The sequence below is a fragment of the Polypterus senegalus genome, chromosome 11 (assembly GCF_016835505.1).
Source record: "Polypterus senegalus isolate Bchr_013 chromosome 11, ASM1683550v1, whole genome shotgun sequence".
NCBI classification, from domain to species: Eukaryota; Metazoa; Chordata; class Cladistia; order Polypteriformes; family Polypteridae; genus Polypterus; species Polypterus senegalus.
In genome coordinates, this window is record NC_053164.1 from 151,836,892 (window position 1) to 151,860,294 (window position 23,403).

Here is a 23,403-nt window from a genome sequence, read left to right on the forward strand (position 1 = left end):
GTAATGGGGATTGTGGAAGAGAGGTGAAAAAGAGAGTGCAGGCAGGGTGGAATGGGTGGAGAAGAGTGTCAGGAGTAATTTGTGACAGACAGGTATCAGCAAGAGTGTAAGGGAAGGTCTATAGGACGGTAGTGAGACCAGCTATGTTATATGGGTTGGAGACAGTGGCACTGACCAGAAAGCAGGAGATAGAGCTGGAGGTGGTAGAGTTAAAGATGCTAAGATTTGCATTGGGTGTGACGAGGATGGATAGGATTAGAAATGAGTACATTAAAGGGTCAGCTCAGGTTGGACGGTTGGGAGATTGTGTTGGTTTGAACATGTGCAGAGGAGAGATGCTAAGTATATTGGGAGAAGGATGCTAAGGATAGAGCTGCCAGGGAAGAGAAAAAGAGGAAGGCCTAAGAGAATGTTTATGGATGTGGTGAAAGGGGACAGGCAGGTGATGGGTATAACAGAACAAGATGTGGAGGACAGAAAGGTATGGAAGAAGATGATCTGCTGTGGTGACCCCTAATGGGAGCAGCCGAAAGAAGAAGAAGAAATAAGAACTTGGAAAGAGTATACAAAATACCAAGGGTATTGAAATACCAAAGGTGACAAAAATCTTAAAAGATTTTAATTCCAGTCTGAAGAAACACAGAAGGGAAAATGCAAATCTCTAATATTGAATAAAGCTAAATACTGTTTATTCAAGTACCAGAGTAAAAGTCTTTTTTGCCCAAATCTCTCCTGCTCCATTGCTTTGTGCCACTTAGAAGCCCAAACATGACAATGCACATTCAAATTTGTTACGTTAAAGGGGGCCTCCTGATGGTTTAAGAAGTGTCCAAACCATAGTACTAACAGTTATTTTCTTCCACTTTAGATACTAGAGAAAACAATCCCAAAAGTAAAAACACTCAATTTGTTTAATGTGCAGTCTGTAAATGTCATTTCTGTTTTAATTAAGTTAAATTAAAATACAGTTCAGTGTTTATTTTCTGAGTATATTTAACTCTCTTCTGTGCACTTTAAATATCATAGTTCACCCTGTACAGTCCAATGGATGACAGAGAGTGCCAGGTTTGCAAGTGGATTTCATAAGGATAATCAAGTTTGGCCAGGCAGGTATGCAAATAAAAGTTACTCAGAGCACTTGGTCAGGAAAGGGTAATGATTCAGTTTCACTTTGACTGATCGTTTTGATCTTTGACTGCACCATGTTCAGTTAAACAAGCAGCTGAGTTCACATAAAGCATTTTGAACATGATTATCACAGACATATGCAGACACTTCCCACTGAATTTTCAAAAAATCCCCTTTCAAATCATGTGCTGACAACCAGCTGGTTGTTGCACACTCCTGCTGGTAGCTGGGAATCAAAGTTTTTACTCAGCTGTATTATCACTTTCTCATTTTTATGAATAACAAGCAACACCTCCAAACTTACATGGACTGGGAACAAACATGCTGCTAGCTTATGCTTCTTAATATCACTTTATCAACATCCACCATTATAATCTTTAAGATCAATGAGAATTTTGTCAGATCTTACACTGGGTCACTTGAATCAGACAGTCCCCTGTTAATTTCACAAATGTATTTTATGAAATGTATGTGAAATGTATAAAGATGTGTTGTATTGTTTATTGTTTCATACTGGGTTTTAAAAGCTCATGCTTGTCCTAATTCATTGTTTGTTTGAAAAAACTAAAAATCATAGTTCTTGTGTATTCATGCATCCATCCATCTTTCTAACTCGTATATCTAGTGCAGAGTCACAGGTCATCTAGAACCTGTTTCATTCTCAACTAACTAAACATAGCCTTTTTCCTGTATTTTTTCTTTTTTAGGAAGCTATATCATATCTTACCCCAGGCTTATTCAGCCTGGACTGCACTGTTATAAAGATGTAAGGGCTTTTAACTGCTGATATCTCAGTTTACTCTTTAAGTATTTGTAGGATGAGAAAGGTAAGAGAGCAGATTATTATTTCTCTGTTTCTTTTATCACCATAATTTGTCAATTTTATTGGTTAGCTAAAAGATCAAAACAGCGGCCATAAAAAAATGAAATTAGTGTTAAAGGTGAAATCTGAAATAACTCACTGCCTTAACTTAAAATCACAAAATCTCCCTTTAAATTCAGAAGCATTATATCTCTGAACAGTCATTAAACATTATAAACTGTAATACCAAAGGCCTCAATCATAAACTAAAGAGAAAAAAGTGATGGTGTTTACACTAGAGACTTGCCTAAAAAGTAAGGACTAGTTTTGACTGAATCAGCTAAATCTTTCATTCTAGCTATCATTAGAAAATCACAGATGTTGGAATATGAACAAATAAAAAAATCCCACTTGTAGCATCAAATGTAGTGTCTGATCCTAAAGGTAGTGTATTTTATAGTACACAGATTTTGTCAAATGTAAAGTAATTGTGGTAAACAGAAATGCACCTAATGGGGATGATAAAAGAGTATATGAAAAATATATTCACATTGGTTCCAAACATAAGCACTCATAAAATTGTAACAGCTGGAGATTTTAACTATAACATCTAAAACTGGAAATACAATTACACAATTCATTTTGGATCACAACCTATCAGACCTATCGAGATGTTTATATCCCAGTTCAATAGAATATTTCTTCTTTTCATTAGTGCATCATAGTTACTTAACAATTGATTGTCTCTTCATTTATAATAATTCCCTGTCCACTACCAAATCTTTTAAGTATGGTGACACTCTTTTTTTTGTACATGCATGGCTCAAATCATGTAGGGCATATATAGGTATATGGAATGTTGGGACTCCTTTTGGTACAGATGGAACCTGTTCCACTAGGAGTAGATTAGATGAGGATTGTTTAAACTAGGATATGGGGGTGGATGACAGGCCAGGTTTAGAACTGTTAATGAAGGAACAAACAATACTATAAAGATTAGGAAATTGTAGAGGGAGAAGTACTGTTTAGAATAAATAGGCTGAAATCTAACAAATCACCAGGACCAGATATAATATTTACCCTCATGTTCTTAAGGAGGTTAGCGAGTATATATATAAATTCTTGACACATTTTTACAGGAAGTAACTGAGCACTGGTGAAATTCCAAAGGAATGGAAAATTACATATATTATCCTGTTACATAAAAAGGGTGACTGGGCAGATCCAAGCAATAAGGAGGAGCAGTTAAACCAAGCTGTTCAGAAAGAGGTCTTGATGTATTTAGGAGAACATGCCCTGTCCAAGAAGGAAAATCTACTGTCATGGTGGCAAACAAATGCATCATACTATGCAATGCTGGCAAAGTCCTTTTTGTGTATTCCAGCAACATTCACACCATCAAAGCGTCCCTTTTCTGCAACAGGAAACACTGCATCAAGGTGCAGAGAAAGCCTCAGTTCTGAGCATGTTGATATGCTCACTTTTCTTTATTGCAACCACCACATGCTCCTTCAAAGGCTAATGCACACAAACGCACACACCCGATCTACCTCATCTAGTGGATACAATCCTGCTACAACTTTTTTTTTTGCCTCCTATAAATGCCACAAAGCCTTCCAAGAAGACAGTAAAGGCTTACGTTATGCCTGAGCTGTACTTAGGTTGAAACTTATAGTTCTAAAAATTATGTTGTACAACTTAAAGGCAATTTTTATGTGTTGTTATTATTATTGATTTAAGCCTTAGTTTTAGGCTGTATGTATACCTTTTTAAAAGTATTTTGTGACTGGTTTTTTTTTATTTAATTGTTTTTGTGTTGTAGACAATGTTTTCTTTAAAACCTAGAACATAATATAGCACTTAAATGCACTAAATGGGTTTAGTTTTTGACAAATAATTTTATTGTATGCACTTTAAGTAATAAAATTGCTGTTTTTTCTAAAAAGGAAATAAATTAGCTGTTACTTTTCAGAGATTTCTTTTTTGTATATTTGCTATTGCTCTCAAATAAAGCAAAAGTATTTCTTATCCGATTACTTACTGAATCGATGGAATAATCAGTAGAATACTTGATTACTTAAATAATCCATTTCTGCAGCCCTACTCTGATTGCAGAACCTGTCTTTGCCTATAAAGTGCCTCATTTGGAGACCTGGCGTATTCTTGATCTATTCTGGTAATTTTGCTGGTTAACTGATGCTTCTTAGTCTCCAATTTATTTTTCTGGGAAATATATGAAATAATCTGTCCTCTTAAAATAAACACTTAAGAGTTTCTCTGAGGATGCAATTGTCTCTAAAATAATCTATTTGTTTAGAAGTGAATTCTGTAAAGTTCTCATCTGTTAATCACAAGGGGTTAAGATGGCAGCTACAAAATGGCTATGTAGGGCATAGTGATTCAAGCTTCAAGATAAGAGGGGTGTTGAAGTTAACAATAGCATCGTACTTGCAAGATTTGATAGTGGGCAAAAAACTACTACTATCAATAAAGAAATAATCAATTCTTGAGTAACTGTAATGTACTGATGAGAAGAAGGAATATGCTCTTGAGTTTGGATTTAAGAATCTCAATTGGTCTGATAGGCTTTTAACCCTTTACAAATTGTGTGATTGTTTTTGAGGTATTAGATGTTACTGCTACTGTAGCTGAAAACCTATCCAGGTCTGGATTTAAAACACAATTAAAAGTCTCCAGTCATTATAATTTTATGAGTGTTCATACTGGGAATAGATGAAAATACATCTTTGACAACATTTTCATCATCATGCATCTGGCAGCTTTTACCAAACTAAAATGAAAACATGCCATAGTTTGACAATGAGAGCAATATATGATTTATCAAGCTCAGATACCCCTCATCATGTTTCATATTAAGTCAGTATTTACACTGGAAAAATGTTATCTTGAAATACCACAGAAGGTAGAATTTTCATCAGTTTCTGCCTTAATTCATACAGATGTTGCTTGTTTGCTGACTGCATCGTTGAAGTGACAGACAAAGTAGGTGTGTAGTATGCAATCAATGCTATCCACCGAACTGATGTTACATGTATATATTTAGTTTTAATCAGGTTAATAGTATAAATGTGTCAGTGTGGGCGGTGTAGTGTTGCAAAGTCAGTTTCTGTCACACTATCATGATGGACATCTCTATGCTAAATGCTTCTTCAATAGCAAATGGTCAGTAATGTTTTTAATATATTTAGAATATCACAATATTACGAAGTTATTAACATGATTGCAATGGAATTCCTCACATAGTTTATTTTAGCTAGAATAATGTACTAAACCTGTTCTATATTAAAATAAAGTGTAGCAATGGATCTCATCAGTGGTAAAGCAATACACGTGATTATGTTCACACTGCAATCATGATAAGTCATGAAAAGAAAAAAAAAACTTGTAGTTTGCATCCCATACACAAATTGTGTTATTTTATTCATGGCTTTCTTCTTTTTTCCTGCTTGTTCTACAATCTAATTCAGAACTTTGACTGTCAAATATTTATCTTTTGTTTGGTGTTTAACGTTCGATATAAGATTGTATCCTGTGTTATTATTGTCTGCTACTACTGTTATTAACACAATTCCTATGTGTGTAGTGATCTTACTACTCAAAAAGAGAGTCTCAAAAATAAAAAAGCATTTTTGAAATTAAAGAACTATTTGCTTAAACTTACTGCAGGTTAAAGTAACAAATGACATCAGAGAAAACTGTTTTTTGAAATTTTTGATTACAAGGGAAGTCTTGAAATGTTACATTATTAGGAGAAAATCAGGAGAAGACTGAGCTTTGTCACCGACAGTAAAATAGTATGTATTAAGCTGACAGGTACAACATGAATGATATACAATTTGACAACTATAAAGAAAAGTGTGTTTTTACACCTGCAAAAAATACCTGTGTGGGCATTGCTGGTGAATAATACTAAACTAATAAAATGTAGCTAACACTAAAAAAAGAAACCAAAACTAGAAGAAAACTAAAAACACACACCCACTGTCACACTGGGACTATTTAACTAAGTCTACAAGGGTTTAAAAATAATACATTAAAAATAATAAAACTGGAGTACCATAAGAAAAACAAGAGACATATGGAAAACACAGAGAATCCACAAATACAATTGGGTGCTGGATTTCAACTCTGGATTGGAACATCTTTATAGTCAGTCGGTCAATTTCTAACCCGTTTAGTCCTGAACAGGGTCATGGGGGTTTGCTGGTACCTATCACAAGTAGCAGAGGGCACAAGGCACAAATAAACCCAGGACAAGATGCTAGTCCATCGCAGAGGCTTTAAAGTGCTGTGGGTTAATTGGATATATCAGAAGTACCATGAAAGTAACTGATTACTTTTCTGTATACAATTATTTTTTCCAGTTTACCGCAGCTCCTTATGCTTGAACATACCATAACATATCATTTTCTAAGCTCACTTAATCCTGAACAGAGTTACTGGGGAGCTGGCGCCTAAATCAGCAAGCACAAAGCACAAAGCACAAAGCAGGAACAATCTTTGGACAAGACACTAGCCCATCAAAGGGTGAACACACAACATGGCCAATTTAGCATTGAAAATGTCTTTGGACTCTGGGAGGAAACACGAGCACCTACAGGAAACCCTTGACCCAGAGCATGTACCCTATGATACTTAATGCGAGGCAACAGTGCTACCACTGTACCATCATGCCACTCATTGTTGAACATAGAATTGCACGGAGCAAAACAATCCTGTCGTAAATTAATTCTTGCTTTTCCTAGTGACTTGACTTTTGTTGACGGTCTTTGGAAAACACTGTTTCAGAGGAATCTGTATCCTTTTAAATTTTAAACAGGTAATTAATAGGAATAATGGAAATTTTGAATATACAGTGGAACCTCAGTTTCATGAACATCTCTGAACACGTACAAATCGGGTTACGACCAAAAAGTTCGCCAAACTTTTGCATCTGTTCACAACCACACACTCGGTTGACGAACAAGCCAGTTTCCCTTTCGGTTCACAGGCAGCGATGATTTCTCCACGTGTTCAGTCTCTCCCTGTACTGTACATTGTTCTCGGTGCATCACGCAGAGGGACTCTCCCTCAAAACTGTAACCTTCTCTCAACCCAGCTTCCTCCTGTGGTATAGCGGGTCCACAGCTCCTGTCAAAAAAGCCAGTTTTAATAAATAATTACCGCACTCGCTGCTTAGCGAAGGGGTGTGGTGGTGTGTGGCCAAAGTGGTTCCTGAGGAGTTTGTGATGTGGGCGTTTCTAACCTAAGTGAAAATCATCCATGGCATACATTATAGTCAGTTCTGTTTTTAGCCAAGACAGATCAAAAACTGCTCCGTGGCTCTTGTGTTAAACTGGAGAAGGCTGCATGCGGGAAATTTTTTTTGTATTCCCAAAACTTCTGGGGGTCGAGGAGCGTGACAAACATCAGTTTTTCGTGGTCTTGAAATCTGGTCTGTGTATGGCAAATCATATTGTCCAGAATCCTGCCATGGAGTTGGCGGTAGTGCGTGCGAAGATCTTGCACTCGGAGTGCCCACGGTGCATTCAGTGGCCTTGTAGAGTTCCTCATATCGGCTTCTATCCAATCAAAGGGTCTGAATATGGTGACGTTGCCATACGCCTGCTAGAGGGCCCTACTGATACCAACTCAAAATCTGATTGGTTGAAGCAACAGTTTAATCAACATTTATTCTGTGTTAGAGGGCCTGCAGAATGGATTGTGAAGGCCTCTCTGCCTGGCAACAAATGATGGCTGAAATGTGATTGGTTAAATGCTTTAATACGAAAATACATGTCTGGAAGCAGCACAAGCATCGGAAAAGCTATGAAAGGAAGCGGACAGACTATTTGGAATTATTTAATAAGTATTCATGGACAAAATATAATTAACATCAGTTTGTGATTCAGATATTTTTTAGGCCAGGAGAGAAGGCCTTGCAGGCCCTGACGGCCCACCACTCAAGCTCATGGTTAACTCATCAGGTCTTACATCACCGGTCAGCGCCTGACACAATTCTCTGCCGCTCTCTCCAATAAGATAACGGAATAATCTGACCTTAGTGTTTTCCTCTGCCTCCGGCATTGCAAGTTTTGTGTATAATGTGAACTCGTCCTTCCATGTTCTCCATGACTTCACCAGGTCTTTAGCATCAAGGCTTTATACCCTGCGTCTTCTCATTAAACTTGTATCTCGCGAATATTTTGTGCGATCTTGCGATGTCCACGGCTTTATTTAATTTTAGCTCAGACCCGGCACTTAAAAGTTTCTCTCGCACTTTTGCTGAGGGAGGGTTTTCGCAGTAGCTGCACTTATGAATATGCTAAGCACAGTCCTTCACCCGTGAATATTTACCTTATATGGGCAGGCACTCAATTACGTGGGAGGGGTGATGATGTGAGACGCAACTCCGCCTCACACATTGACCGAGCTACAGGCTATGGCCGTATACAGTATATGGACGAAAGTAGGTTCCAGTTAAGACCGTTACGCATAGAATTTCGAAATGAAACCTGCCTAACTTTTGTAAGTAAGCTGTAAGGAATGAGCCTGCCAAATTTCAGCCTTCAACCTACAAGGGAAGTTGGAGAATTAGTGATGAGTGAGTAAGTAAATGAGTCAGTTAGTCAGTCACGGAGGGCTTTGCCTTTTATTAGTATAGATTTACTAGATTTTCTCAAACCCCATCATAAGTTATGCAGCACATTAAATGCTTTGTGTTAAGTGTTCCCTGACCCAGTTGTCAATCGCTATGTGCTTCTTAAACTGACTTCCTCTGCACTATGAGGCGGCGCAGGCAGCGATCACCACACAGTATCCATTCACTTCATGATATTCCTGCTCTCTGAAAATTTAGAATGCTAAGATAAATAATTAATATCATTTTCATGATGAAATGCATTAAAGCATGTATTAAACATGCACGGTAGTGTGGCGGCAGTGCTGCTCCCTCGCAGTAAGGAGTCCCCAGGTGTAAGTTCAGTGTAGAGAACGTTATGGCAAGTGTGAAGAGGCTCCAAAAAACTGGATGTATGAATGGGTATCGCACAGATTTAACTGAACTATTGTGTAAATGTTGGGTTCATGATCTGGTGGTCAGAGACACGAACACAGAATTCAATGGATGTTCTTCTGAGTGGGCTTTCTTTATTGCATGCGTGCTGTCTCCATCTGACGTACCAAACCCTCAGCTCCTATCCTTCCTTTTTCTTTCTCCACCTAACCAATCACCACACGATAAACGACTCTGTGTAATTAAAACTAGTTATAAACTTAGACCATGGAGTGTTCAGAACTTTAAAAAAATCTTTGTTATACATGTTTAATTATGCCATCCATTCAGGGTTGTGCCCATCCCAGCAAGCATCGTGCACGAGGCAGGAACCAATCCTGAACAGGGCACCAGCTCATCACAGGTTGAATAGAAGCACACACATACACACCAGCAGGGTCAATTTAGCACCACAAAATCCCATATCCTACATGACATTGAAAGGAAACTGAAGCACGCCGAGTAAACCAGAAAAACACGTAAATTCAATGCAGGGAACACCCAGGACCCCCTTGCTGTGAGACAGTAGTGCAACCTCCACGCCACCGTGCCCCCACATGATTAATACATGTTTTAATGTATTTCATCATGAAAATGATATCTAGTATTTATCTTAGCATTCTAAATGTTCAGAGAGCTGGAATATCATGAAATTAATTTATTCTGTGTGGTTATCGCTGCCTACGCCTCCTCTTAGAGCAAGAGGAAGTCAGTTTAAGTAGCACGTAGCGATTAACATGGCTCGGGGAACACTTAACACAACTTATGAGTTTGAGAAAATCTAGTAAATTAAATAATTATTTTAAGATGAAGTTTAATTTTCGATGTTCTACTTTAATGACAAATTACGAGAATAAAGTCAACATGCTGACTTTAATCTTGACATAAACGGCGAGAATAAAGTAGAAATGTCGACTTTATTCTCGTCATAAGCGTCAAGATTAAAGTGGAAATGTTGAGAATAAAGTCAACATGTCATCACACTATTATACAGTACTCAGGTACTTTACATAGTTTTGAAAAAAATAAAACAAGTACAACTTGGCTTGCAGTATTATGCAGTAGTATAGAAACAGTATTCACACATTTGAACATAATGGTCCACATCCGGCTTTCCAAGAATACTCCACTTGTTACAGTTTTATTAACAACAAATATCGAGTAATTTAAAACATTTGTCAGCTAATTTTTTTTTCTATAACTCTAATTTCAGTCAAATCCAAGGTTTTTTTGAGATTCGGGGGTATTTAGTTTTTCTATGGACAGGTTTAGCCCTAAACATATATTGATAGATTTATCTTCTTAGCTAATACCTATTGACTTAGATGTGCCACCCTGCCAAATTTCAGCTTTTTAACTAAATGGAAAAGTGTTTTTGTTGATGAATGAGCAAGTGAGTGAGTGAGTGAGTGAGTGAACTTGTCTCTGAATCTGCTGGTATGAATGTGAATGGTCCTGTACCATTTGACAAAAGTGAGGAGAAAGGAGAGTGACTGTGCCGCATGGCTGGGGTTTCTATCAATGCTGTTTTCATTTCCAAGGCAGTGAGTGTTACAGTAGGTATGTCCTGAACAGAAGGTAACTGAGTGCCACCAGTAACATTCTGTACTCCCTTCACCACTCACTACAGACAGTACTTTAAAATCCTGAGATGAGATGGTGCTGTAAGCAACCAGTGAGGATGGACTCCATTATGCACTTGCAGAAGTTAAAGAGAACATAAAGAGAAATCCACTTTTTTCTCGAAGCAAGTAGAGGCATTAGTGAGCCATTGCAACAAGAGCTGAAATGTGGTTATAGCCATTCCAAGCAATTTAAAGCTTCTTACCCTTTCAGCCATATCCCCTCTGATTTTAATGGGAATGGGATGTGCTTTCTATTTCTTGAAGTCTATGACCAGTCCCATGGTTTTGCTGACATTAAGGGTCAGATTATGACATGTAACATTACTGCTAGATATCAGTTGCCACCAGCAACTTAACTGATGGGACTGGAGCTTCATTTGGCCATCCAGGCATAGGTGAACAAAAAATACAGAAGGGAGCTCAGCACACTGCCTTGTTGAATGACAGCATGGACAATGTGATGCTACCAATCTTCACATGCTGAGGTCTGCCAGTTAAGAAGTCCAAATGAAATCATAAGATGAAAGGTTTGGTAGTTAGCTTTGCTGGTACAACAGTGCTAAATGCTAAAAAGTAGTTTATAAACAGGACATTGGCATATAATGTCCTATATGGAATGGTTGTGACAATTTGTCAACTGGAGGTTATTATAAGTATCTGGAATATACTGTTTAATGTCTTTAAGCAACAGTCCCTCAATGCACTTCATTACAGTAAGAGTGAATCCAACCAGTATATGGTAGTCCAAGCTAATCACTTTTGTTTTTTAAGGCATGTCAATAATTGTTGTATTTTCAAAGCAGGCAAGGAGTGCTGATATTCCACTGTAATTTTCTCATTGAAGATGACAGCTACTTATGTACTACATGGTTTTAAAATGAGCCTTGAAATTCCATCTGGACCGGATGCTTTATAGACATCAACTTATTTAAAAATCCTCCTTATATCATGTTCTGAGACAGAGAATGAATCAAGGTATGCTGCAGCCAAGAAAAAGGCTGTCCACTTGTTATTATTATCAAAATAGACACAAAAGTTATTACGAAAATGTTGATGGGATTAAATTAGTCTTTACTTTGTATTTTATTAATGTCACTAAAAACTGCCAAGCTTGTATAACCATTAATGCTGCTTTTCCGGGTCTCCTGTGTATTCCCATACTGACTTTAAGCCACTTTAACTGTTTTTCAAAGCTTGTACCTGAATATATTATACATTTCCATATTTCTACCATAAAATTCATTGCATATTACCATGTGATCCTAGAAGCATGGCAGTGCATGGCTGATGATTTGAGGTTGTATTGCTGCCACAGGGCTTGGAAGGCTCACACTGACTGAACCCATCATGTGAGGTCATCTGTCAGACTGCTAAAATTAGGCTAAAACAGGATTATGTAATGAGATAATGATCTTACACACACTGCTGAATCTTCAACTAGGGGTGAAAATATTAAAAATGCAAAAGAAACAAGCATCAAAAACTACATCTCTAAACTAAAACCACACTCAAAATATACATCAAATGGTCTTCAAAATGATTGCTAAAATCTCTGACTAGTCTTCGTAATTTGATCCAATTTCTGATGTAAAATGTAGAGCACTATCATCTTAAATAGGCTTGGAATGATGACTCGATATATCATGTGACCCCTTCAAAATGGCAGTACAGTACAAATTTCCCCATAATAATAATAAAATAGGTAAATAATAGAAAAATGCACGTAAAAGCTCCCAAAATGTATAGGAATTGTTTCTAGGGCTGCCAAACTAGACATACTGACATTGTGTGACAGGTCCTTAAAAGAGTTGTATATTATTAACACATTCCCTCAAATTTCAATTAAATGTAGCAGTTTTCTGAGAAGGAGTGGGTCAAAAATCCTCCAACACAATGTAAGAGATGGATAAAGATCTATAGTGCTGCTACAGCTGGTTATACAAGCTATTCATTCAGGTAGTATACTTGCTTAAGCTAATATGTCTCATAATATATTTATATACTACTAGTCATTCCCCAGTGGAAGTGAAACAAGACAGCGAGGAGGGCCCTGCTTGGCTCCCTACTCCTGATATCACGCATCCCCCTCCACTCAGCCCCCAGCCTCTGTCTCAAATTAGAGCAAATATATCACTCCTGCAAACGAACTATGATACTTAGCGCGATGACAGAGGTCACAAAATCAACGGAAATGTTCAAGCAAATTATTGAAAAATACCTAATCTAAATCCGTTAAGTAGTTTTCTTGTGAAAAGCAAACAGACAGACAGACATTGGATCTTATATATAGAGAGATAACGTTTGTTCTAATGTGCAGAGTAAATGAATTAAACGATGTTTTGAACTTTACCTCTAGAGGATTTGTAATACCAATGTAGTACAAATGAAAGTTAATATGCACAGACCCCTCAAAAATGAAACTTCAGTATTAAAATAAACACACTTGGGGGATTTAAAATTAGCACACTTTCTAAAGATTCAGTTGTGCAGTATTGTATAGGTAGTCTAATGTTTCTCCACAGCACTTTCATTTCTAATGAATGCTCAGTAAATGTTCATTTGTTTGGTTTTGAAATCATTTTTGAGAGTGAAAAACCATTTAATTAACTTTCAGAGGTATGCTGCCACCTGAGAAAAATAGTTTGGTTAAATAAGTTATATGACTTGCCAACTTCTTGTACTTGAGTCTGATATTTTACGGGGAAATACATTAAAAATACTGTAACTGAATTGGGCATTCTTACAGTATTTCTCCATACCTAGAACAACCCCAATATAGCCATAAATATCAAAAATGGTGCATTTGTTAAAATGTAAAACAAATATTGGAAGGTTTAATAGGAAGAACAAATGTACCAACAAACTAAAAGTCTCTCTAGTAGCCTTTGTTGTCTCTGTCAATGGTGGAATTAGCCACTGACTTAAGGAGCTCCAGGACAACCCATCATGGACAGAATGAACAGCATTGATCATGACTTGTCTAATTTTGGACACACCATCTCCAGTGTGTCCAAGATGCACATGTCAAAATGCACAAAAAAAAAACTCCACCCTGTGCATAGAGTTATTTAATTTGTTACCTAATACTGTAGGACACAGAGCTGGACAAATGAAGATTCAGCTTGTCATAAAAACAATAGTTTGAGAATATTCATCTTAATAGAGTACCATGCCTAAACTGAAAATGAACAAATTAATCTTCCTCATCTCAAATTTAGTGCAAACTTTTAAGAATACAGTATCTGAAAATATCATTTCAGCCCTTAGTCATTTATCTTAGATTAAATAATCTTTCAAACATAAATCTACTAATAATATTAGAAGCATTTTTGTTAACATAAACACAAAACATTAATTAACTAGTCTGTGTAATAATAATACAAACTTATAATAAGTAAAGTGTAAATGACAATTGAATAATATACAATGTATATCTTGAAAATAACTATTGTATTAGTTGTGACATCCATACTTACTGCTTCTGAGCTTGTCTTTCAGACATTTTCAACCACCATATCATGTGGCAAACAAAGGCTGTATTGTTTTATAAATGGTTTCTTTGTAGGTTTTGTTCTTAGCACAATAACCCTAACCAGCAAAGTCAGAAGTACAGCAGTTTTGAGCACAGCAAGCCTTACATACAATTTTCATCTAATTTTCATGTGATTATAAAAATGTTCATGTTCTTATTATATTTATTCAAAGTGGGGCTAACAACAAATGAAAAGCTTAATATGCTTTTCCCTTATCTCTGTTGCAGTCTTTGACCAAACCCATGCAACTGGGCCCTAGTCTATTTTTAATCCCCACAAACAACCATTACCTCCTATGTTACAAGACTCTCTTTTACCACCACAAAATTCCTATTAATATAAACCACAGGACAGAGTACTCAGGCACCACTGGTGAACTGTGTTATTACTGATATATTGCTTAACACTCTTACAGACTGAATTCTAATCCCATTCATTTTCTGACCCACTAGAAAACCCAAAGAAATTTCAAACATGTAGAGATCAAGCAAACTATTTGCTGACTCAGCTTCAGGAGAGGTTTTTGGAGCTGTGACACATCAACACTAGTCAATATAGCAAGCTGTCAGCCACAATTTAATCCCAGCTTATTCATCTTTACAATGTTACATCATTTTTGCAAATAAGATATATCTGTAATTAATAATTGCTGCTAACAAGAAAATGGAATTTAAAAATGCTAGTCTAGATAGCAGACATCTCTTCAAGAGCATTACATGCTTGAATTTTTTTTCACATTTTCAGAACTCTACCTGACTGATCGTGCATCATTCGAATTGCTTTTGCCTTTGCTAACTCCAGGCCAGTCACCCATCTCTGCCTCTCGACCTCTGAACTTGCCTTCAGGTGGTATGTCCGGCCACCACTTGTTAGAACAATGTTACAAGAGTCCTCTGTATCGATGTGGGCTGTGGCCAAGTTGATGGTACCTCGACAAGTATGGGCCATCTCCGCTTTAGTCCTAAATAATAGAAATACAATATTAATTCTATCTTGGTTTCAAAAAATATTGCATAAAATGATAAATAATTCATCTGGATGTCTTTATTGCTTCTGACAAGCACTTCTTATCAGAGACAGAATGATGCATATTTTTTTTCTGCAAATTCCATTTCCATTACAAATTACAGATTCCATTTTTTTCCAGTGCGACTGAAATCCTTTGTTCCTTTGGGGATAAATGACTGTATATCTAAAAAGTGAAAAAAATCAATTTAAACACTGTAAACTATTAGAAATCCATCCATTTTCCAACACGCTGAATCCGAACACAGGGTCACGGGGGTCTTCTGGAGCCAATCCCAGCTAACACAGGGCACAAGGCAGGAACCAATCCCGGGCAGGGTGCCAACCCACCGCAGACTATTAGAAATTTCAAAACTAATTTGAATCCATCTATTTATCAACTTATTCACTTGAGGGTCTAGGAGCCTATCGTGTAAGCACTGGGCCAAGCCTGGCCAAGGCCAGTCCTTTGCATGGCACACTTATGCATGCAATCATAGCAGGCTATAGTTTCCAGTAAACCTAATATGCACATCTTTCAATATTGGGGGAAAGCAACAGTACCCAGGAACTCAAAGCGAGAATTTTTAAACCAACAATTATGTAAAGATCTGTACTACTTAAGAATATCACCTTTACTTTTCTCATTACCTAGCTACAAGACACTGGCAATCAAGCTTGATGTCAATGTTAACCACAGCATGCTGACTGTCAAATACATTGTTTTGATATACAAAGCACTATTACTTCCATCTCCGTGATACAGGTCAGGATTACTGCCTCAATGTATGAATTATCTAAGTTGTGAGAAGTCCACCATCTAGTATTGTGTACTTTCAATGCATTGAGAAGACATTCTGCATGCTACTAACATCTTGCCACACAAAACACCACTTCTGGTAGGTTAACATAATGCTTGAAAACATTCTCAAGTTGTACTTTCTGTGGACACTGACAGTTAACACAAGCCTATAGATCATGGAGCTTGGTGCAGAAATTTGGTGGGCCATTTTAAATGTTTCGTTTTCATTTATGGTTCAGTTTGCAACTAAGCTCACAAAGATAAAAGAATGAACATCTGAATGTCTAACTGCAGAGAAAATTATTTTTTACACTTCAAATTTAAAACCAGCTACTCAAGAAAAAAAATTAAAAAGCAAGTCTGCTTGCATTTGTTTTTTGCTACAAAATAAAATTAATATTGTTTGAAAAAAGTAAAATATTTTCTCATATTTTTTTAATTATGTTTAAGAAAACATACAATTTAAGTGGTTCAACTAATGTTCTGTTATCATGCTATCAGATTTTTTTAACTATTACCTGATGCGCTATTTGCATATACATTATATGGCAAAAGTATATGGACAGGTAACCCTCCAAATTATTGAGTTCATGTGTTTCAACTGCACCAGTTAATAGAGGCATAAAGCCATGCAAGCTCCATTGATGAACACTAGCAGTGAAATGGGCCATACTGAACAGCTCAGTGACTTTAAGCATGGAACTGTCATACTGTAGGTTGCCACCTTTGCCACAAGTCAGTCTCCTTGATCTGACCCGGTCAACTTTAAGTACTGTTAGTGATGTGATGTGGAAGTGTCAATGAAGAAACAACAGCTTAGCCACAGCTTAGAAGTGGTTGACCATGTAGATTCATAGAGCAGGTTCAAACAGAATTGTCATCAGCTAAGGATTTCCATCTGTCGCTGGAAATGAGACAGTAGTGTTAACTCTTGCGTCATAACCACCATTAGTTCTTTGGCAAATCTTTAGATGTTACTGTTTACATTTGGGTCTAATTTACATGCACTGTGACTATTTTTGTTTTTGACTTTCTCTTCTGTATTGTATGTATACTAGCACTGTATTTAGTAATTAGTATAATCAGCACTGTATTTTAACTGAGAATTGTTCACAGCACTCTGTGCCTGCACTCAGTGAAAAGCAATATACAAAAACAAGTTGTAATTGTAATATGTGAGACAGGCTGGCATGGATGAAAAAATCTGTTACAAAAAAAAAAAAATAAAACAATTATTCATATCCCATGAAACAACATGGTATTCTCTACTCCAATGAAAGATAAGAGTAAAAGGTTTATAACTAAAAATGTTACTTAGCACATTAGTGATAAATATTGATATAACTTTCTGTCTTGTGTTAGGACAAATATGCAAGATACAGGCAGTCCCCAGGTGACGTACGAGATAGGGACTGTAGGTTTGTACTTAAGTTGAACTTGTATGTAAGTCGGAACAGGTACATTACTTTAATAAATGCTATTATTGACTGACTGTAACCAAGTGTTCTGCCCATGCATGATGGAGTTTCACCTCTTTATGACCTTTTTATTATTTCTACTTTATTTTCAATGGTGATGGATTTGTGTTTCAGTGACATTCTTAAAGGGTGAAGACAAAAGGTTAAGATGAGCTCTTCTGTACAGCACTGTACACGCTATCACAGCAGATTTGGCACCAGTCGTCAACACGTCTGATGTATAGGGTGATCCAGATCTAATTATGCAATTTTCATTACGCTATAACTTACTCAATTTATTACATAGAAAATCACCCGAAAAACTCCCGGACCATTGAGAAGTGTGCGAACTGACCACACGAAGAATCGTCTCCGCATAAATGAAAGTCATCCAGACGATCTGGATGCGCAGAATTAGACCTGGACCACCCTGTACTGACAAGAGACAACTTCCTGCTATATGTGTAACAGTACAAGTAGGCTTGCTATTGAGAATATTTGGGTACAGCGAAGGGCGGTTCATCACAAGCCCACATCACAGTCACCTCCACTACAGTATGCTGCCTGCAGTGTCCCGCCACACCGCCGTCCCCATTCAACACGCAGCCATCCGAGGCACACTACAATGCTCGCCCCCTCCAGCCCAGCCCTACCTCCTCCCCCGCCTCCCCGTTCACCATCAATGGCTTCAATCAGCCACAACAGGGTCACCACTTGCAGCGGGGGACAGGGCAGTGAAACCACTTGCCACCGGGAACCGCCCGACGGACACTGCACTGCACGAGCAGCGAAATCGACCCCCTCCAGCCTCCGTCCAGCCACCGCTTGCAGCGTCCCCGAACCGAAGATGACGAAGCAGCAGTTACTGAGGCGCATGCGTCGCAGCTGCGGCCCCGTTCGTATGTTGTAGGTCGGTTGTCCGTAACCTGGAGATTACCTGTATTTGTATTCCAGGATTGTATGTTGCATGATAAAATTACATTTAAATAATTAAATTAAAAATATTTTTAGGAATTATATAATTTCATTAAAACATTGAACTGGGGATGGGAAATGAGTGGTTAAAGGCCATGTTACATTACATGACGTTTCCAGTGATTTTCAGTCATAGACTTTATTAACATAATCTTAGCAAGTCAGGGGCAGTTTCTGTAAACACCCATGACCACCACTCTGATAAACCCAACAACTCACTCCAACTAGGTTTGATTTTGTCTTAAGTCATAAGCATCTTGTAGATTGATATGTTACAGTGATAAGACTGACAACTGCAGTTGTGAAGGTTGACATCCCCTGTGACTAGAAGTTGTGTAATGTTCCCATCTCTGCCCTACTGCATGACTGAGTAAGTTTCTTAATTTACTTATGCTCCAACTGTAAAAATATACTGTACATATAAATAGTTATGCTATGTATCTGTACTTGTAAAATTTAGCAATGCTCCCATCAATAGACTGCCGATTAAAATTGGCCAATTTTCACAAAAAAAAGACTTGATCAGTGATCGATAAGAAGTACAATCACAAAAAACAATATTTTCATCACTTGCTTTTCTAAGCTTTACAGTAATTTAGTTGTACTATTTAATTTAATTTTAATTTAATTTAATATTGTTTCTTTGTATCAGTATACTGCTGCTGGATTATGTGAATTTCCCCTTGGGATTAATAAAGTATCTATCTATCTATCTATCTATCTACTGTTCCTTTACCAAAGGTATTATGGTAGTTGAGCCATTGAGTGTATCTTTTTTTTTTTGGTTTGTTTTTTTTGCAGCAAACTTCTTGCAGTGTAAACAAAGAGCAGCGAGTTGGAAGTCTCTTTTATCAGTGAATGAGAGGTGACTGGTATATTATCCTTCAAGTTAACAGAAAGTGGAGTAATAAACTGAAAAAAGCGTGAGATAAAGACGAGTTTTAAATTTCTGTTTAGTAAACAATAGACTTTTTTTAAGATTTGTACTATGTTTATTATGTATTGTTGTTAGTCATAAAGCATAGGTTTTGGTAAGAAACAAGTACTACATAATTAAAATGGTAATCCATATTTTATAATTGCACCTATGTCTAGTCGATACAGGTCAGGTCATGTCCGGTTGGAGAGCATGCACTGGTATTGCACAGTGCTGCACCCACCACAAGATGAAACAGCTTTGGATCCTGGTTGGCAACCCCCCCAGCAGACACGCCCTGGAAATAATCGTCTATCTGCCACAGCCAGGTGTTACATGGATGTCCCCTTAACCTGGTCCAGCTACTCAGTTCCTCAACAATGAGGATCCTGAGAGCCGGATCACCCTGTGGGAATCGCGCCACAAGGCCATAGTGCAGTAACTGACACTCCCTCACAATGCAGGAAATGTGCCTCATTCGGGACTCTGTGAGCAACCACTCATTTGACAGAAAGTCAAAGCCAAGGATTCTCTGAAGAGGAGACACAGTACCGTCTTCATCTCAGGTCACTGGATAGTATCCATGTCTCACAATCACATAGCAAGACAGGAAGCACCAGGACTCTAAAGACTTGGACCTTTGTCCTTTTGCATAGATATCGGGAGTGCCGCACACCCCTTTCCAGCGACCTCATGATCCCCCACGCTCTCTCAGTCCGTCTACTGACTTCATAGGAAGAGTTATCAGAGACTTGAATGTCACTGTAGAGGTAAGTAAACCTCTCGAGAAAGTTGCAACTCTTGCCAGAGATAGACAAACTACCGATGCCTTTGCCTAAGTGGTCATTAAAGGCCAGGGTCTTGGTTTTTATCCAGGACACTCACAAGTCCAGACACTCAGACTCCTCGCTCAGTCTCTCAAGAGACCTGATCAGAGCCTCCATTGACTCCGGAAAGATCACAGCATCATCAGCAAAATCAAGATCAGTGATTCTTTCTTCACCAACAGATGCCCAACAGCTGCTGGACCACATGACCTTGCCTAACACCCAGTCCATGCAAGAATTGAACAGAGTAGGAGGAGGAATACACCCCTCACAAACCCTAGAATCAACTGGGAAAAACACAGAGGTTCTGCCTCCATTCTGCTGAGCATTCACAGTACCAGTGTACAGGCTTGTCAGAATATCTAGCAACCTTGAGGGGATTCCGCGAAGTCTCAGGATGTCCCAGGGCAGCTCAATCAACTGAGTCAAACACTTTACGAAAATTGACAAAGGATAAAAGAAACTCTGCCGATATTCGCGTTTGCGCTCCATGAGGACTCTCAGTGCAAGGATGTGCTTGATGGTAGACATTTTAGTTGATACAAAGCAAAAAACTGTAGTGCAATTAATGATTTAAAATTATTAAAATGTACAAGTACATGAATATTTTCATTAAGCAGTGTTTAATTGCCAATATCAATTAATTATGTGAGAAAAAAAAAAAAAATATATATATATATATATCCCTAGCGAACATCCCTAGAAAAATACCTTGTGATGGCATTCTCGACAGAAAGGTGCTAAAGGTGCTACATAAAATAAAGATTGGTTGGGATTTCCCTTAAACTAATATTCTTTACAATGAAATGATTTAACAAATGATAATATACAGTATACTACTGGAAAAAAGAAATGCAACATTTTTGGAATGAAATAATGACAGTTATAGCTTGTGTACTTTCATGAAAAATGTTATTTAGTTTTTAACCCTCTGACCATTAATAAAAGTTATAGAGTGAGGCATTTTGACAGATGCATACAAGATGTGCACTTTTAGCCAATGAGCCCCAGGTATAATAATACCTGATAAGTTCACAATTAAAAAGGTCACATATAAAAGCTTAGTTAACAGTAGGACAAAAGTGACAGTTTTCTGTGCACTTTGTATTGACTGATTGTCACCAGAAGTAAAGAACAGGACCAAAGGCATGCTGCAGACAGTCATGGCATGTGCTAAAATATCTCAGATTATGCATAAAACCACTCCACTGTGTCCTCAAGTTTCCACAACAAAATAAGACTGACACATCAGACGGGTCAATGTGAAAATCATTTCAGGTCTGCAATCTGTATTACTGTTTAAATTGCCAGCAGGTACAGTCACTGACAGAACAATAGTCAACTGGTCTCATGTTGCTAGCCATAGAGCAGGGAAACCTATCAGAGGCCCTCTATTCATAACTCATAAGACATCTAACCCTACAGCCAGACAATATCAAGCCACACAAACACTCAATGTGGTCAGAACCATCCTGTTGGAATGCTAGTGTGCAGGTGCTAATTCGGCCTACCTTTTCTAATGGTGATAACCCTTACAAGCACCTTTGGGATGTCCCAGACAACACCAACTGAAAACATGAACCTTAATTTGTCAATTGGCAACTTTGTCAGACCCCTCTGCAGGAGATAACACTGCACAACTACAGATTTAGAAGCTCACTGACTACATGCACTAGATAGGTCAAGCAATGGTAGATATCAGAGGCTGGCAATATACTGAAGAACTATAAGACAACCGTTGTTAATATGCACATTCATATTGCTTTTATGTTGTTTTTGTTATACTTTTTCTGTTAGTCTCAGTTCTTTATTGTTATAACAGCAATGAAGCTTAAAATGGCATTTAAATAGGTGCTGTGTTTCTTTTTTCCATCAGTATAAAAACAACTATCAGCTCATGTCATGTGCCACAATTTACTAAGGTCAGCCTGTTCATTACACCAAATATCAACACTCTTAGTTTATAGAAATGATGCAGGCTGTCTGAACTTAATTTTTAGTCAAAAGTTGAAAGATAAGAAATTAATATATTCAATTTGGTTTCTCTTTCACAACAATATATATACAAAAACTTTGTGACTGCCAAAAGTGAGTCTTTTGTCAAAACTAATTAAAAAGTGATTATATTCACAATAGAATATTACATGCTATTTTTCTTTCAGTTTTGCAAAATACTTTTTTGAAATCTTTGAAGCCTTGCATATAAAGATAAATGATTTGGTAAAGTTTGGCATTTTTCAAGTTGAACTAATTTATTTACAGTTATGTTATAAATTATTTTGCCACATACAACTGTGTTTTAAAGTGAAGAATTAATTTTTATAATTTTTTAAAAATACCTAGCCTGCTCTTGAGTTTTCAAATGGAAATGAAAGAGCCAAGGTCCAAACATAAAACAAATGCATTAAAATGTACTGAATATGTCCAATTTGAGCAGAAAAGGTTTCAATTTAAGAAATGTGCCTTTCCCATTTCTGAGATATGCTTGTGATAACAAAAAAAAACTGGAAGCAATACATTTTATCACAGATTATTAGCACTATGAATATGTTTCCTGCTCTCTTGTCTGTTCATAGCTGCTATTGTGGGTGGAGTTTTGACATTTTTCAGTGGTGCATCCACAATTCATCAAATTTTGTCTCTGCAGTTCTATTTCTTCAATAGATATATTCTGCTATGGCTTGTAACAAATGATATTCTGCACAAAACTGTGCCAAGTGCTTCATACAGCAGCATTGATGTCATTATTGCCAGCAGCCATACCACCAGCACTTCAGAATAAGTAATCCACAAGGAAATCCAACCAGAAAAATGTAGGTTATTTCTGATAGAGGTATTTGTAAGGCTATTAATGGGCATTTACCCTGTTGTGTTTGTGTCGATCCCAATGCCCCAGTGTAGTAACAGTAACATTGTGTTGTAAAATTTGCCGTCACCCTTTGAAAGACACCCAAAACTGGGGTCCTGATTCTTTGTGGTTATAAAAGAATCCTGAGCATCTTTTGAAAGAGTGGGGTGTCCCCCATTGCCCTGGCTAAAATGGCCATCATGACTCTGTCCAATCTTGCCCCCTAATCTTTGCCTGTCTCTAATTGTCTATCTCTGTCACCCCATCAACACCAAATAGCTAATCTCTGGTAGGCATACTGTCTCAAAAGTATCTTTAAAAATGCCACTTATCCTTTAATTAGCCACAAGGAGGGAAGAATTCAGGATACTCCAATACACAATTAAAGTAAAAAAATATTTAAGAATTACATTATTTTTTATTTCATTAAA

At 37.4% G+C, this 23,403-nt stretch overlaps 1 protein-coding gene across 7 annotated transcripts in view; it reads right to left on the reverse strand.

Annotated features, from left to right (window-relative positions):
- The window catches only part of LOC120539626 (oxysterol-binding protein 2-like), a 257,524-nt gene that overhangs the window by 202,220 nt on the left and 31,901 nt on the right, over nucleotides 1–23,403 (reverse strand). For 6 of the 7 annotated variants that reach the window (XM_039769915.1, XM_039769912.1, XM_039769911.1 and 3 more), the window contains one exon: nucleotides 14,895–15,103. In XM_039769915.1, the coding sequence (XP_039625849.1) occupies nucleotides 14,895–15,090 (196 nt within the window). In that variant the 5' untranslated portion in view covers nucleotides 15,091–15,103. Of the gene's footprint in view, nucleotides 1–14,894; nucleotides 15,104–18,059; nucleotides 18,164–23,403 lie in introns of those variants that run through there. The other variant, XM_039769914.1, reaches the window with a different exon arrangement.